Raw genomic sequence first — 17777 nt, 5'->3', positions numbered from 1 at the left:
TAGGGATATGATTTGCAGAGTCCCACCTTAAAAGTCTACAGTTGCTACACACTGGCCTCTGGGATGCTGCAGTTCATCTTTTGACCTAAAAAGGGGGTATACTGTGGTATCTAAAGGGGCTAATCAGATTCTGGGTGCACCCTGTGTGTAATGTGTGTGGTCTGAGAATTGCAATGTAAAGAAATATAAGCGACCATATCCTATATGATACCAAATCCAATTCTCCCTCCCCTTCTAGCATGTCAGGGAGTGTAGCTCAGTGGTAGAGCCTTTGACTGCTGCTCAAGTGGCCCTTGGTTCAAATCCAGGTGCTGCTCCCTTGGGGAAATTTATTAAAGCGAATGCAATTTTGGGCATTAAACTAGCTGACCCTTGCAATCCCTATAATTCTAAACCTTCCTAGCACAAATCTCTCCTCCTGGCTGGGAGTCTTACAATACCCTCAGTTACATAAGGAGTCTTAATTGCTCCTTCCATTGAGTCTAAAAGAGAGTTTGCCATGCTCCTGGACTTTAACAAGGTCTGTAATTATCTTTGGAGCAAAGGTCCATCTGAGAGCAGCCATCAACACCTTGAAAACATAACAATACCAACTCCCACGAATCAATACATCCTCTACCACCCTTGAAAGCTGGCTACCGCATTAGTCTGCATCAGGCAAACAGGTACATGACCATGTGCAGTTCACTGCACAACAAAACATCATCGATGAACAGATCCATGAAGACACTGCTACTTAGAAGCAAAATGCAATGATGTCTATGCCCCAAATGGCTTCTTGGATGGGAGAGGGTCCTTCACCATTCTTCAGGGTAGGTTTGCAGAATGCAAGCTCATTCTGTTAATTCTAGAAGAAGCCTAGGAAAGATGAGCTGTGTGATGGCAGCTCTGATGTGACATGGGAATGCTTTACAGATGTCATTAGTTCCCTGCTGCTCTTTATACCCAGAAGTAAAGGTATGTGTAGAAGAGCAATAAATATAATAATCACAGAAAAACAAAACTCTAAATTCTGGATTTATTTTTTAAGCCCAGAAAAGGGGAAGCTTTTATGAAACTAGATCAAAACACAATGAAGTGTTTGTAACCTTCCGAAAAGAGAAGCCAGGGGATGGAAAAATACAATTCCACATCTTCTTCCTCATTATATCAAATGTCATCTTCTCCCTAATTTTGCCCTTTCAATATCTTGTTAACAAACCTATTGTACTGAATAACTGCTATAGTAACATTGTGCTGACAGCACATAGCACTGTAGCTAAGACTGAAAACTTACATTCAATCTAAGACCCTCATCCTGCAAAGACCCAAGAATGTGTCACAGGGTGACACTGGCTTTTTAAGAGGGAATAGGGTCAGTGCACCTTTGCCTCATTAGCTGCCTCCCAATTGCTTTAAAGAAGGGCACCTGCACCTCAAGAAGAGCTCTGTGTAAACTTGAAAATGTGTCTCTTTCATCAACAGAAGTTGGTCCAATAAAAGATATTCCCTCAATCTCTTCGTACTGACTGAATTTAACCTAGTCAGTATTTTTTTAATCATGTTGTTTTTATTAAATTGATGTGCTTTCCAGCTGTTTTTCTAAGTGGAGACTGAATCTTTGTTCTTCTCTAAACTTTGAGCAGATAGTATTTTGCCCTTCAATAGCCATCCAACCAGAAAAGGAAAACATCTGACAGATATTGAAGGCTGAGAGTATGTCTCTGAAGTAGGTAAGTATTAATCTTATTTTACACATGGGGGAGGTTGGGAGGGAAGGATCTGAAGCATAGAGAAGTTGTTAGCTGCACACAATCACACAGATACATTTTCAAAGCTATTTAGGCACCTGAAGATGCAGATAGACACCTAGTGGAATTTTTTTAAAGGGCCTTTTTAAAGCTCCCATTTACTTTAATCAGTGGGCAATTAATTTGGGGTTGGAAAATCTACCTGGGTAGTGGTCATCATCCAGGTATGCAAGACAAATAAGCATATCCTGCTCCATGGAATTGTCATGCTGGGCAATGTCAAAGAAATAACAGAACTATTTGGTGACATGGGCTTCTCTAATTGTGGTGAGGTGATAAATGGGGGGGACATCCCAATTCTGGCCCTCCCTTCCTTCTGCCATGCTTCTGAATACGTAAACAGAAAGGGGTACTTCTCCATGGTTATGCAAGTGTTTGGTGGATGACTTACTGACATTATTGTTGGCCAGCCAGTAAAGGTCCATGATGCTTGTATCTATAAGCATACAAGACTTTTTTATAAGTAGAAAGTAGGAACATTTTCCTGGATTGCCCTATTGACATTAGTGGGGTTGCAATGACAATTGTGGTTTGTTTTTTTCAGGGATCCAGACTGCCCTGCTGATGGCCTGCTGATGGGGGTGGGGGGCAGGCAGGCAGGCAATTGCCCAAGGGCCTGGATGGATGGGAGGATAGATACGGATCCTCCTCTCTTTCACGCACTTCCATCCCCCTGTCCCCACAACCGCTTGTGCTCTCTGCCCCTCCCCTAAGCAGAGTTTATTTATTATGCACCATGCAGGTTCCCGGGTGGCTGAGGAGACGGTATCTGCTACTCAGCTTCCCGGGTTCATGAGTAATCTCCTTGGGGAGTCCAAGGGACCCAGGAAGCTGAGTAGCAGATACCACAGCCTCAGCCGCCCCACAACCTGCATGACACATAATAAATAAGTAAAAACTTCTGGCAGAAGCCCACTTGGACCTCCAGCCATCCCTTTCTAGGGGGGCCATTGACTGTTCTGCCCTGGGGCTCAGAATTGCTGTTGGGGGCCTAATCATCTGACAGGCCCAGGAGAAATGCTACTGCCAGAGTAGCAGGGTGTTTGCTGATTTTAGCAGTCCAAGACAAGGCTGGTTACTAGAGTTACAACAGGAGTTATGCAGGTGAGGGAAGCTTTAAGAGCACGTTTAGGGCAGTGTGCAGTAGCCAGACAATGTGTCCCTTTGTGTTAGTGCACAGACTGTCATTAGCTGGCTTTCAGTCACTTTTTATGGGGAGTGAGGCTATTGCTTTGGGAGATTTCCACCTCCGTAAGACAAAGGTTCACTAGGTTCCTCCTCTGCTGCCACAGCCATCGATGCAGCAGCATCGACTGAGCGGGTCTGGTGAAAACACGTTCAATCGATTGCCAAGCATGTCTCCATTGACTCTGGTACTCCACCAGAATGAGAAGCGTAAGCTATGTCAATGGGAGAGCGTTGGCTTAAGTATGCTGCTCAAGAGGTGTGGATTTTTCACACCCATGACTGAAAAAGTTAAATCAAGCTAATTTTCTAGTGTAAACCAGACCTCAGTCTTTCTCTCCTTGTGCATACAGTCCTGCCAGGCCAGAGTCTTGGGCTGTGGACTGGATGGTCTGGACCAGTTTAGAAAATGTCTTCTCTTGTCAGTTTCCTCCTCATCATGCTGAATTGCTCCGCCCGTGTAGAAGGGATGTGCCTCAAGGCTACCCCTGCCACGTTCATGAATAGAGAGAGAGCCATTATTAGTTGTTTGTGTGGGGAATAACTGCTATAATTCTGTTTTCCCATCTTAGTTCTTTTTTTTTTTTTTTTTTTAAAGTTCGCAATCGCCATTGTTTCATGAGTGTCTTACAGCATAGAGCATGGTGAGTATATGCTGTATGTTTAACCTCTTTAGTCAGAAGGATGGGGGCTGGGGATGGAGGGTGTGGGTAACTTTCAGGGTGGTGTAGTAGAGACTGTTAAATTACAGGCAATACTATATCCCTTCTCAGGGTCTCAAAGAGCCAAAGCAGAGAGCTGCTGGAGAGGACTGGTGGTCAACCAGGGCCCTCGGTTGCTGGACTCTTCACAGGGAAGATCCATCAATCAGTCCTTACAGAGTGCTGTGGGAGAGTGCCCTACTGCGGTGGGGAAAAACAAGGCAGCTGTGCCTAGAAATGTCTGGGCAAATGATACTTGTTGAAAAAGGCCTGTGAAATTGTGCCACAAGATTGCAGAGCTGTGCGTGCTAAGGCCTTCTCTGCAAGCAGCCGAGGGTTTGTGTACCTGAGAGTTAGGGATGTGCGCTGAGTCATAATTTACCGCATATGGCTTCTTCTTTCCTGACTCTAACCCCAGTTTGCAAGTAATGTGTACTTGCTGTATGGGTCTCAAAAAAGCTGCATGAAATCCATTCACAGTGCATGTGCTGGAGAAGACTGTATTATTGGGAACGCTGGCTGGAGTTTGAAAAGAGAATGCTTTTGTCACTGGAAGCAATCAACCACCATTTTGAGACATGGGTGATGTTGCAGGGGCCTCAGAGAAAATAAACTAAATGGCCTGCATTAATGGGCCAGTCCTACTAAGTGACACCTACCTGCATCCCCTTCCTTACAGATGAATTGGCTTTATGAGTCCGGCTCGGTCTGTCTGGCACAGTCTGTAGTTCTGTTGGTCAGTCTGGTGCAGTCTGTGTCCCTACTATCTGTCATCTCCTCAGTTGCCAGTTCTAGGGTAGGTGCCCACAGTTCTTAGCAGGAAGGTCTGGGCCCTGGCTTAGTGTGGCATACAGCTGTTCATAACGGGGGCAGTCCTGGGAGCAGCACCAGCCTTGAGGCTGATCTGTGTCTACTGGAAGCCTTCTGCAGCTCCTTCCCCGGTGCCTAGCATTGACCTTTGTATCTGTACCCCAGATTCTTCAAGCCCTTTGCAATTTCACCATACACATCTTTGTTCTTGGGGGAATGCCAAAGCTGTGCCTGCACACGAGCCTTCCCCCCAGGGGCTGAGGAAATTTGGGACCCCTTTCCTGAACCAGGCAGCAGCACAAGGGCAAGCAGGAGCCATGCTTGTAGAGATGGCAGGGAAAGAAAACACTCTGGGGGCTTTAAATGAGAGGCAGGCTGCTGGTCACTGTTACTATTGGGCAGCAGAGCGTAAAACTTCAGTTGGAGTAGTCACTGTGGAAAGGACACTTGCATTGTAGGCTTGTTGCTGGAGGACTGCCTATACCAGTTCAGGCACTTCTGCACCCACACGGGCAGTGTGCCTCTTGAACTATACCAGCACAGGGCTTATGTTGCTCAGAGAACTGGCTTAACATTGCCAGAAAAGAATGAGGATTTTGTCAGCAGAACAAAAAACTGAGCATAAATGAACACAAGGCTGTTCTGACAGAAGGAAAGTTTTTTGCCAGTAAAACTTCCTAGAGTAAACCAGGCCCCAGTCCTGTGTTTTAAGCACCCCTCAGTGTTACCTCCCTTTAACAGTGAGAGTTGTATTTCCTCTTCCTGGATGTGTAAACAGCTTTATTGCTGTAAGGCACCTTTTTGCCACTATAACTGTGTTCACACCAGTGGGTTGTACTGGTATAACTGTTCTGGGTTTAAAAAGAAAAAAATCATACCCTACCCAAAATAGCTGTACTGGCACAAAATCTGTGTGCAGACTTGGCCTAGCTAATATACATTTAGTTAGGCTTTGTCTACATCCAAACTTGCATTGCTGTAGCCAAATCAGTTTAAAAAAAACCCAAAACACTTCTAGTTAAACTAGTGCAATTTTATGTGTAGATGGTTATTTAAGGTACCTGTTGCCTCCAATCTAGACCATCTGTCTATGGCAAGGTAACAAGGATGAGAAGTGATTAGACATTTACCAAACTTCAAGAGTAGTTACAGGGTGATGAAGTTAAACAATCAAATTAAAGGGATGAAACTGCTACCACAGACTGTACACTGTATACATCTCTTGTACTACTAAAGAAAAAGTCTGCAGTGTTATTTCATTTTACATCTGTGAAGCAAAAAGGATTCTTTCCCCAAGAATCAGGCAGCACAAATAATACTGAAGGGGTTTATTCATGGCACCAGGAAGACTGCCTTAAACAGCTTCGAATTTATGTTGTTACAGGAGACACTTATATACGGTTTTTATCACTTAAACAATCTATTTACATTTCTTCTATCTATTCACTTATGAATACAGACATTGTTTCACCCAGAAAGAACATGAGTAATAATGACAGATACAGAACATACGTGCAGAGACACTCTAATTACATTAAAGGATCTGACTATATTTCGGAGGGGGTGAATGGGTGGAGAGGGAGAATCCTTACAGATAGGAGGGCTTGTAAGGAATGTGCTGTTCTCACTGTGAGGCTGAATCACTGAGTGGACATCTGGCCTTCTGAGTTATCAGGTATTTATATATGCCATTGTCCTTGAGGCTCTGGTATGCCTGCTTATTAGAATCATTGGGTTTCGGCCTAGCTGAAAATTGCCTCAGGCCTAACACATCCAAGCAACTTTTCCTTTCACTACTAACAACTCGTTTAGTCACTTATTTTTGCTGCATGTGTTTTAAACAAAAATTCAACATTAAGCAGCACAAATAGTTGGCAGGTAAGAAGTGAGCCCAGTAGGGAATGGGAAAAGGAGGACAAAGCACTGTCTGGGAATGGGACCGGCAGGTCATGTTACGGGAACTGTGCCCCTGAGCCCATCCACAGACCCGTCCGGGGCCAAGTACCAGGCACCATGGCTGGGGTGGACTTCAAGGAGTTCTCGGTGCCCCCAGGTTCAGAGCTGACGCTGCCTCACTCTTTGGGGGGAACATCCTGGAGAGCGAGCTGGAAACGGAGGTGGAGTTCGTGGATGGGGGGCTGAGTGGGGACAACCAGCAGGAGGAGGAGGAGTAGGAGAGCCAGCAGCGGCAATGTGAGTTGGGCCACCGGAAGATCCAGGCGCTGGGCTGATGCTGCAAGGAGATTGAGCAGGTCAACGAGCGGATGTTGAACAGACTCCACCAGGTGCAGAAGATCACACGGCAGCTCGAACAGGAGAGAAAGTTCCTCATAAGGGTCCTGGATTCCCATGGGGATGACTATAGACGGAGCCAACTCACCATTGTCCTAGAGGACGAAGGCAGCCCCAGCACGGAAGCCGCCCCCCCCCACCCCCCCGGCAACACAGAGAACGAGCCTCCAGAAAAGGAGACCCCCCGGAACTTTCCTGGGCCCCCATCGGCTGGCCCAGAGCCCAAGTGCTCCTCCCAGGTGGAGATCCCCAGCAGGAAGAAGCGGTGCCGGCACGGGCGGGAGGACAAGGAGCAGAGGGGCAGGCGGCCGGCTTCTGCCCTTCTCCCCATAGATGACTTTCCTGCACAGATCAAAGGTGAGGACGAGTTCCCCTGTGACCAGGATGCTGTGCTGGGCCCCATCTGGACCCCGCCCCAGCACCGTGATAAGCTCCTCCATTACCCAAGTTCTCCAGCCCCAGGGCCTGTGCCGAATTCGACTGAGCCTCCCGCAACTGACCAGGCCCTGCACCCCAGCCCTGGAGGGGTTAAACCAGAAAGGGTGCAGGCCCCTCCCTGTGGACTGGGGGAGGGAGGGGTTAACCTCTTTTACACAAGTCCCTGTGCTGCAGGACTGACAGCTAGGCATGGGGTGGAGACCAGCAGCCCCCAGCCACCTGGAAGAAGGGGGTTTCCTTGTGTGGGTATATATATATATAAAACTCCTGTCGTAGCTGCCGGGTGGCTGGAATATTTCAGGCTTAAAAGCCCTGCGGAGCAGGGAGCCGCTGAACCGTTTATGCGAGGGGGTAACAAAGAGAAGCTGGATGTGGGCCATGGTGCACAAAAAAACAAAACAAAAAACACCTTTATGTCAGGCAATCTCACAATGCTTTACAAATTAATTAAACTTCCCAGAATCTCTGGGGTGAGTATTACAGATGGAGAACATGAGGTGCAGAAGAGTGAAATGACTTGCATAAATCATACTCACTATCACTGGTAGAGATGAGAAAAGAAACCCAAGAGTCCTGCTGCTCATCCCTCTGCCTTAAATAGTAGACTGCCTCTCCTAGGTATAAAACTATTAGACTGGGTGTGAATTTTAGCTTCTTTTCTGAGCACTAGATATAACTGGAAAGTGGTTTCTTTGCTGAAAATTTTGACTCTTTGTCCAAAAACCCTATTTAGTTTCTGGCCAAAAACCAGAAAAGTTCTGTCTCCTCCCCAGATGAAAAGTTTAAAAGGAAAGCAGACACTTTCTGTAAATACTTTAATGTAATCAAAAACTAAATTTGGGTTTTGAGAGACGTTTTTCAGCCAGCCCTACTAAGTACAAGTATCATCACGTAAATGTTCACTTTCTGTCCCTGTTAATCATTATTTAGGATCGAGTTGGCAAACTAATATGTGGCCCCTGAATTATACTTGATAGAATGGGCCACATAAGTCCTGTATGTAACTCCACTGGCTTCAATGAGCTTACTGTAGCTGTTCATTTGCTCCTGAAGTTTTTAAAACAAACAAAACCAACCTACAGCTGGCAGTTTAAAGCTTAAAAATGCCTATAGCTGTGTCTTGTAAGATGCTGTTTATTATACAACCACATTGTTGTTATATATCACTCAATGTGTATTGTACTGAAAAATCCTGACATTTAAATTTATCAACATTTCCTTTAACACACGTAGTTCATGTAGTTTTGAAAGTATGAACGAAACAGGTATAATAAATGTGATTTTTTTAACAGCTCCATATATTCGCGAAAGTCATATTTCCTTATCTGTGAAATTACCAGAAGGTATTTTGAAGGAAAAAAGAAGTTCAGAGCAAAACAATATAACCACTGAGAACAGCAAATGTACGAAAAAGCAGAAGTGTGTTTGTTTTTTTGGATTAACAGCTGAAGGTAATGTTTCAGTCTGTGTACAATCAAAACAATATTCCTAAAGTGTGCAACAATGGTAGGAATTATTTTAATTGGAACAATGTACTTTTGTTCTCTTCATATGTGTCCTCATGAGAAAGATTATGGAAAATTCCACCTTCAGAGTCAAATTCTCTTTGGTTATATGAGTGTAAATCCTGAGTAACTTCACTGCCAATAGAGGTCTTATCTGCATTTAGCTGCTAAGTCTAACATGCATTGGGCCCTGAAGTTTCAATCACCCCCAGTGTTTGCCTGCTCCATATGGATTTTAACTAACATACCATGTGCAGTAGTGTGTTCTTATGAATAAAGAGCAAAGTGGAGGCAGACTTGGGGTTTGATCCTGGGAATCTGACATTGAATGTAAAAGCAAGAAGGACTGAAAATCTGGCCCTCAAAGCTAAAGATGCCTAAAGATGCAAATAGGCACTTCTGAAAATCCCACTAGATTCCTAGGCACCTAACTAGCATTTTATTAAGTAGCAAGTACCTGTGCCTCTCACCAAAGATTCACTTTCAGAAAGAAAGTGAGAAGCTGGTTTGTGAGGGATTTTCAGTTCTGCTTGTTTGATGTTTGTTAGGCTAGAGCAGGAACAAGTTAGTTTTCATAGAGGACTATTTCTCATGAATTCTTTGGTCATAGGTTTAGGACCTGCTGTAAGATTATTTTAAAATGTTTTTACAATGACATTCTCTCTCAACTCCGCAGGCCCATCCCAGTCATCTCCTTGTTGCTTTCCAATTCCCGTTTTTGTGTAGGCCAAGAGTGCACAAGTTTTTGGGTGACTCTTGGAGGGAGCCTAGAAGCCTTGCTGATATCCTAAGGGGGGTTAATGAGGGTGGAGCAGTTCTCTCCTCTAGAACAGCTAACCAGAATCCAAGGTAGGGAGCTCTGGAGAAACTTAGGCATTACTCTGGAGAGCTTATATTTTTTGGTTTTGTATATTTTAGTTTAATGCTGTTTTATTAGCAAAGGAGGAGTACAGCTAGAGACTATTGCCAACCTTGTATCAGTCTGGGTTTCAAGCCCTCCTGAAATGGTTAGTATGTCAGCAGCAGGCCCACATAAGAGCACAACAGCAGCAAGAGCAGTGCTAGAAGCTATTATGTCAGGGGCACATCACAGTGGACTAGGTGGCTGCTCCAAGTAGCGGTTCCAGCTCCATCCTGTCTAAGTCCAGAGGCCTATCTGATCAAATTTGAGTGAGTGGCTACCATAGTCCAGGGGGTGTCACAACCAGGTCTTGGGTGGTCAGACCTAGGGGTCAGAGTGGAAGTCAGGAGTCAGGCCGAGTCAGGTACCAGAGGATCAGAGCCTGAGACAGGCAAGAGGGAAAACCAGGAGTCAGGCATCAGCAGGCAGGCTTGGCCAGGTACTGGGAGGTCAGAGTACAAGACAGGCCAGAAGGTAGACCAGGTGTCAGGCAGGGTCAGAAGCTGGAGTCTGGGATCTCTCACATGGAGGGTGTGAAGCAAAATGGGCAGGCGGTCTGGATCGTTGCTCATACGACTCCCTGTTATAGCTTCCTGGCTTAAGTACTAGTGCCAGCCAATCAGTGGGCTGCAAGGAGCTGCCACTACTAATATCCTGTGGGGTGGTGCTTCCTGCTGGTCCTACCCTCACAGGGTCCTCCCGTGGGAGTCTAGCATAATCTTCCTGTGGTGATACTGAGGTGTCAGTGGCCTAGAACTCCCTGGTTCTAGCCCTGCAGGTTCTTATAGTGGGTCACTGAGCCATAGGCTACCTGAGTGGGGAGGCTGACAGGGAATCTGCCAATGACAGATGGCATTATTGTTTGGGGTATGCTCTGAGAGCTACTGATACCAATTCCCCTCAGACCTGTTACCTCCCAACAGCAGCAACTAGGTCAGTGTATGAGGGGTACATCAGGGCAGAATTTTGCCCTTTCATTTTAGTTCTTAATCAAAATCAGGAGCTGTACGGTTCTAGCATTCATCTGTCTCATATATCTTGACTTCCATTTTATTTGGATGCTACCAGTAAAAGATCCCAGTTTCATAATAAATTAAAAAGAAAAATTACCTTGCCCTTCCCATGAATCAATGTGTCAGAGGAAAAAGAATGTTGGCATCACTCACAGGGGCCAGCAGTAGTAAAAGTGGCCATTTTTAACAGATTCCTCAATTGTTGGCTGTCCTGCTTAAAACTTCATAGACCTGGTATTCAGAAGTGCTGATTACCTGCAGATCAACTAAAGCTCTGGGCATTTAACACTTCAGGAAGAATCAGGCCATAGGTATCCTAAATTGGGCTCACCACAACTGAAGCTGCCAAAATCAGAGGCCACTTTTGCAAAGTTAGTTTTCAAGCAATAAACTCTGGGCCAATTCCTGTTTGCCTCATGTGAGGTTTCTGCTGAAGTCACTGGTCGTAAGAGTGCCTTTTAAACATCTGCACAGAGGAAGCCATTGGCAATACACAACAAATTTTACTGGTCCCACAAAACCTAGGAACTATGCGCCATATTTCTGAGCGCCACCCACTAACACTTTGTCTATTAATTACTTACATAAACACAGGACAGAGCACTCCTGCAACAAATGGAACTATTCATGTAAATAAGGAATGCCCGTAATTGATCGATGAGCTTTTTCCTTCAGATTTGCATTACTGTAAAGGCGGCAGAGGGTGAGTCAAAGTGGACAACACAAGGAAGGACTCGAGGGGAAAAGTTCAGGAGAGGGAGATAGAGAAGAGGGAAATGCAGTAACGTCATGAGCAGGCTTCTACTCCTATTGAGATCAGTGACTAAATTTCCACTAGCTTCAATGGGAGCAGGATCAAGCCCCATTGCATCTGTTAGAATACCAGTTTGAACTCTGAAGCTTTGGAAAATCTCTCATTATGAATGTTTATCTATTTATATTTTGTTATACTGGCACTGGAATGTTACCTGGTTTTATAAGTTTCTGCAAAATTGAATCATCAAATAGGATCACGTGTGGGGTAAAGAGTGTAGAATTCAGTGGAATTTTATGTGGAATTTAAATATCTTTAAAGAACAGCCTAAAAACTGGACTGGATTCTGAGGTAGTGATATCTGTTCTTAAATATGAATACATCAGTGTGCTCACAATTCTAGCTGGAATTATCCCATGTAAAATATTCAGCTGTTGGCAGCTATCATGTGCACACTGATTAACTTGCTTTTGAGACTTTAATTTTTGCATTTTTTAATTAGTTGAAATTCAAAGCCTGTGCCTAATGTTCTATTAATGTAAAATTCTATTTGTGACCATGTTCCAGCTCCTTAGAGTAAAGACGTAAAATTAAAACCACCGCCCACAATAAAAACGGAAGGAATTAAGTTTCACTGTTTAATTTGTGGCATGCAGTGAAAGTTTTTGATTTAAAAGAGAGAACACCCTACTAGTCAGGCAATATCATACTTTGGAGGTTTCTCTACCAGTTGCTGTGAAAGTTCTATTTGTGCCATTTGGTTCACACATCCAAATGGATGAATCAGACTTTGACGTCAACTCAACTTACTATGATTATTGGAGCCCTAATATTTCTGGTAATTTGTGTGAAATGGATGACCTCCACACATTTGGTGTCCATCTCACCATCATCCTGTACTCTCTGGTTTTTGTTCTAAGCCTGCTAGGAAACAGTCTGGTGTTATGGATTCTAATGAAATATGAAAACCTGGTGTCTTTAACAAACATTTTCATCATGAACCTTTGCATCTCCGACCTTGTCTTCTCTTGCATACTGCCCTTCTGGATCATGTATCATTTACATGGGTGGATTTTTGGTGATTTCCTCTGCAAGGCTGTGAACGCTGTTTTCTCCATCAGCTACTACAGTGGTATCCTTTTTTTGACCATAATGACTGTTCTCCGGTACCTGGCAGTGGTGAATCCCTTGTCAACCTTGAGTACTCAGACACGCCAGTGTGGCATTCAGGTGAGCTTGGCTACTTGGGCGGCTAGCATATTAGTCGTGGTTCCTGAGATGATTTTCACTCAAGTGCAAATTAATCTGGATGGTTCCAGTAGCTGTGATTACACTGACTCCCGCTGGAAAACGGTAGAAATTTATCAGCAAAATATCTTCTTTCTCTTTTCCTTTGCTGTTATTCTATTTTGTTACATCAAGATATTGAAAATTCTTCTCCGATCAAGATCTCATAGGAAGCACAGAACTGTGAGACTCATTTTTACCATTGTGGTAGCTTTTTTCCTGAGTTGGGCACCTTATAATATACTCTGTTTCCTGCAGTCTCTTCCAGCTCAGTACATCCCTCTCAACTGTGAGATCCAAAAGAACATTACATATGCCTTCTACATCAGTCGCAAAATTGCCTTTTCCCACTGTTGCCTCAACCCTGTGCTCTATGTATTTGTCGGGGTCAAATTCAGAAGGCATCTGATGCACCTGTGCAGTTACCTCTGGCCATGCAACAATGGACAAATCTCCAGTCCCAGGATTTATTCTCATGGCAAATTCCACTATGAAGATGCTTCCATTTACTGAAGGCTGCTCTGCAGTGCTAAGCCTGAGTGAAATATTCAAATTTAAAAAGCCATTAATAATAGTTATTTTACAGGCATTCACCTGAAAGACACAACATTTCTTATTCTTTGGGAATATGGAAAATATGGAAAATAATAGAAAGTATAAACAACAAGAGATCTGTGGCACTTCCATGGGAAGGGGGTAACCATCTGTTTTATTTGTAAATATCACCTCTAGGCTTTTCTAATCCAGGGGCCAAATTCTGCTTTCACTTACATTCCTGTGATTCCATCGTAACCAATAGTATTGCAGCAGAGTAAATGAGAGCGGCGCTCACCACTGTGTCTACCTGGGATTAAGCCAGGTTTTATTAGTTTGACAGAAGCTACAGAACTCAGAATATCTGATGTTTTCAAGGTAAACTTTTCACTGTTGCTGTGTAAAAAGCTATTCATATTATAAGCTTAACACAAACCCATCTTCTGATCTTCAATAGAAAGTTTTGTTGGTTGATATGTGGTAAAAGGAATTAAGTTAATGAGCATGTTAATACTTTCTTAATTCTTGTAAACTCATAGCACAGAGCGAAAAGTTGCTCTGAACCAGTCTGCTTCATTTCTTGTTTTGATAGTGATATCTAAATAGGTATTGTTTCCTTTACTTGCAAAATAAATGTTTTTCTTCAGAAATCTAGAACAGTAGGTTTTAACGTAAATGCTTGTTTTGCAGTTCCAGCTGATTTTTAAAATACTTCATCTATGAACCTAAGTGTTTGAATCTCTGACTGGGCCTGATTTCCAAAGTTAGGCATGCACATATCTTTGACTATGCCTAACTTATGTATACAAATATGAGATGTGCCTATGCATCTTGGGTATTTGCATCTTTATCTGCCCAACCCAGGCACCTAACTGTGTGTACAAATACCTGATTTGCATGTGAGCTTTTTGATAGTTACATGCAGCATTTAGGCGTATGCAAACACTTACATGCATACAGCTTTTGACCGTCTAGCTCTTAAAGGTGTGACTCAAAGATTCATAGACTTTAAGGCCAGAAGGGACCACCGTAATCATCTAGTCTGGCCTCCTGCAACAACCATTTTAAATACAAGTGTATTTTTAAATTGTTAAATAAACCAATGTTAAATTTGTTTAAATTGTTAAAATACAGTCTCGTAATAAAATTGAACTGAGGGAATTCAATACAAAACTATATATTATTGCAATGGAATTACGGAGATGTTAAACACATAGGTCAGGAAATATTAACTAAAGATTTTCACAAGAACTGACACTCTGCCACATTTTTGGCCTGTAGTTTTCCTCCAAGCAATGAGTGTTATATTTGCTGCCTATTCACGATGTAACTGCATTACAGATGCTCTGGAAACAAGTGCTTGCAATTTCTTAATCTTAGTGTTGAATCTCAAACATAATGTTGAACTAATGTAGTTTTTTGCAACGGACCCTGAACTAGTTCTTGATTTCATTTGCAGCCCTCTTTCCTAGACAACCACTTTAGAGTGCTCCCTTGTGTAAAATTTAGTCTGATCTGCAGTTAAAATTGACCTTTAGTAGGCAACAGATTCTGCTGGTCCCTTGGGTGTTTGTTTTAAGAAAAGTTTCACTGTACCTTTTTAGTCTATGCTTGAATTCAGATACCAGAACTAAATTCTCAATCTTTCCACCCCTGATTTGAGCTACTTTGGGGGAATCCACTCATCCCATTAAACATGAGTGAGTTTACCTTTCAGTACAGCTAACAGTTTGGGGACGATAAGCCTTTCAGTTGTCTTGAGCTGAGGTATCTTGGCTTGTGGTGGAGGATTTCAGCCACAAGGACTCATTAAAAAAACACTAAAATCAATGGGACTCTTTCCACTGACTTCAATAGACTTTAGATCAGAGCAAAAATTCCTTCAGCTATGAAGATGAAAACTACCCAAAGGACAATGGGACTGGTTCAGGAGTACCCCCGGGAATACCTCCATTGACTTCAACAAAGCTACAGCAATGTAAACAAAAGTAAAATAAGGTCCTGTGTATCTGCATTGTTCAAAGGTTTAGAATACTTAACTATCACAGGTTCTATGAGACAGCCTCTATAATTCTTCTTCTAGTTTTATTTCATATCCTGTATAAGGTCGAGCAATATAATAAAGGGCTAAGATTAACCATGTGGGTTGATTTGGGGGGTTTTGGTATTTTTATTGGGGTATTTTTATTTGTGTGTTTTGTTTTAAACAGTTTAGTTAAATTTGTTTTGATTTTAACCTGAGTGTGTTTTGATGAGGATATCTGTATGTCTGAAAGTGGAGTATGTAAAAAAAAAAAAAAAAAAAAAATCTTGCAAATGTAGACTAACATATTACATTTCTTGTTCACTATTTTTGATTAATTCCTATTAAAATTGAATCTGAAATATTTGCAGTTTGTCATGGGATTGGGAGCTCTCTTGGGCAGGAGCTCTCTTTTTTGTTACTTGACTGTACAGCAAGCAACCTCATTGGGGCCCTGATTTGCAACTGGAGTTCTTAGGTGCTACAATAATATAAAATATCTAGCTCTTATATAACACTTTTTGCAAAATGCTTTACAAGGAGGTTAGTATCATTACCCCCATTGTATAGATGGAGAAACTGAGGCACAGAGTGGGGACATGACTTGCCCAACGTCACCCCCACAGATTAATGACAGAGCCAGGACTTGAACAGAGCTCTCCTGAATCCCAGTCCAGTGCACTATCCACTAGGCCACACTGCCTTCCTATACATAAATGTATTATAAATAATAAGAAGAATATGGCCTATAAAACCATTGTACATAGTTTAGCTTCCTACTGCTGTTAGTCTTCATTTTGCAAAGTATAGTACAGTGCTGAGTTTTGGGGCCTGCTTGTTCTCTATTTGCAGTCAATGGTAGTTTTGCTACTGACTTCAGCGGGAGCAAGGTTAGGCCCATTGTTTATGTTCAAGGGTCAGTTTTCAAACTTGAAACATAGGCAATCCAGGCAACAAATAAAATAGCAGTGTTTAGAGACAATGAAGGTAGATTATCTGCAAAAAACTTAGATGGATGGGTCATATCCTGTGATTTGAAATATGCACTTTTTGTCATGATGTCTGATACGTTGTCAAGTTACCACAGAGGCACTTGATCCAGAAGCTGCTCTATGTGTCGAACTTTGACTGCAGCAGGGTTCCACAGTTGGAGGCGTTGTCCTGTATCTGTCACACGTATCTTTATCTGAAAAGTAACATTGAGTAGAGCTGATCAGGAATTTTTCAATGAAACTTTGTTAGAAAATGTTGATTGTTAAAATCAAAGCTATGTGTGGGAAAAGAAGGATTGGCTTTGACTAATTTTCCATTTTGAAAAAACTTTGAAGAAAAGAATTTTGAGAAGTTCAGTGCTGTCATTTTTCTAAATGAAAAGTTCCATTTTTTGATTTTGAAGCAATTTTTTTGGTTAATAGTTTAAGTTAATATATAGTTTTAAAAATGTAAAAAAAAAGTTAAAATTGAAACAAAAGATATTGAAATTATCAAAATGAAACACTTCAATTGACCTGATGCAATTTTTTCCCCAGATTTTATGTAAATGAATATTCTTGAGATTTTGACTTTTCATCCTGAATCAGGATGGGAAAATTTTCAAAATCTTGAAAATTTTTGTAAGATTGGAAAGATGGGACTCCATAATACAGTCCTTAGCAGTTTGAAACCAAAACCAAAATAGTTAAAATCAGGAATAACAATGCATATCATGCCCCAACCCCACACTTAGGTTTTTCCTCTCTTCTACTTATTTTTAAATAAGCACCTAAGTTGCCTCATAAGAAATTTCTTACTTATGGACTATTGAAGAAAGAGAGCCTGGTGTGAAGTAGGCAGAATTCCATTGACCATTGCTGAATTTGGTTCAGAATATCTGAAAACGAATGTAACCTGATAGGTGCAACCTGAAGGATCACAACACACGCAAGAGACAAAATGGAAGGGCATACTGCAGTATATTGAAAACTGTGTTAAATTAGAAACTATCACTTTAAGTATGTAAGGGTTTCCTCATCCTGCTTGCAGGCTAGGGGGTCAAGAAGGCAAGTGTGCTATCTGGGCCTTGTTTGAGTAATCGGTCTGCAGCCAGCCAGCCTAAAGCAAGGTGGGTTGAGTTGTAGCGCCGTGCTTTAGGGAGCAGCCTGCTTTGTCTCTCTCTGTTTTGGTGGGGGTTTTTTGTGTTAGGGTTCTGAATTTTAAGAAACAGTGTTACATTGCAACATTTCAGAAAGATATAAATATAAAATATTCCAACTTCTCTGTGTAAACAGATAGTAGAATACCACATAGAGAAGAGGAAGAGTTCTGTGTAAGCTCGAAAGCTTGTCTCTCTCACCAGCAGAAGTTGATCCAATAAAAGATATTACCGCACCCACCTTGTATATCTAATATAGATAAGCTATCAGTTAATGTGAGAACAGCCCATAGGAAGTACTAGAGGGGATTTTATATTGCACTTAAAAATAGCTACATATGAAAATAAGAGGAACATAAACCTTAGCAACCCTAATGAACAGCTGTGATTGCTTCAAGGGCCTAAAAGCTATA

At 42.4% G+C, this 17777-nt stretch overlaps 1 protein-coding gene, 1 non-coding gene and 1 pseudogene across 2 annotated transcripts; all 3 read left to right on the top strand.

Annotated features, from left to right (window-relative positions):
• Positions 1–245: 245 nt before the first annotated feature.
• On the top strand, positions 246–320 carry TRNAS-GCU (transfer RNA serine (anticodon GCU)). Its single transcript has one exon. It is a non-coding gene; the product is annotated as a tRNA-Ser (tRNA).
• Positions 321–6499: 6179 nt separating this feature from the next.
• On the top strand, positions 6500–7262 carry LOC137162040 (TCF3 fusion partner pseudogene; annotated as a pseudogene).
• Positions 7263–12150: 4888 nt separating this feature from the next.
• XCR1 (X-C motif chemokine receptor 1) lies at positions 12151–13550 on the top strand. The gene has a single exon (XM_067561607.1). The coding sequence runs from the start codon at positions 12164–12166 to the stop codon at positions 13187–13189; it is 1026 nt and encodes a 341-aa protein (XP_067417708.1). The 5' UTR covers positions 12151–12163; the 3' UTR covers positions 13190–13550.
• The last annotated feature ends 4227 nt before the right edge of the window (positions 13551–17777 follow it).

The sequence above is a fragment of the Emydura macquarii genome, unplaced genomic scaffold, assembly GCF_026122565.2.
Source record: "Emydura macquarii macquarii isolate MOO-44397 ecotype Brisbane River unplaced genomic scaffold, CSIRO-AGI_Emac_v2 contig_2422, whole genome shotgun sequence".
NCBI classification, from domain to species: domain Eukaryota; kingdom Metazoa; phylum Chordata; order Testudines; family Chelidae; genus Emydura; species Emydura macquarii.
The sequence above is the reverse complement of the archived record's forward strand: the minus strand, read 5'-3'. Positions and strand labels throughout refer to the sequence as shown.

Bases quoted from the DNA above. Each gene is read 5' to 3' on its own strand.
- XCR1 (XM_067561607.1), top strand. From the start codon at position 12,164: ATGGATGAATCAGACTTTGACGTCAACTCAACTTACTATGATTATTGG.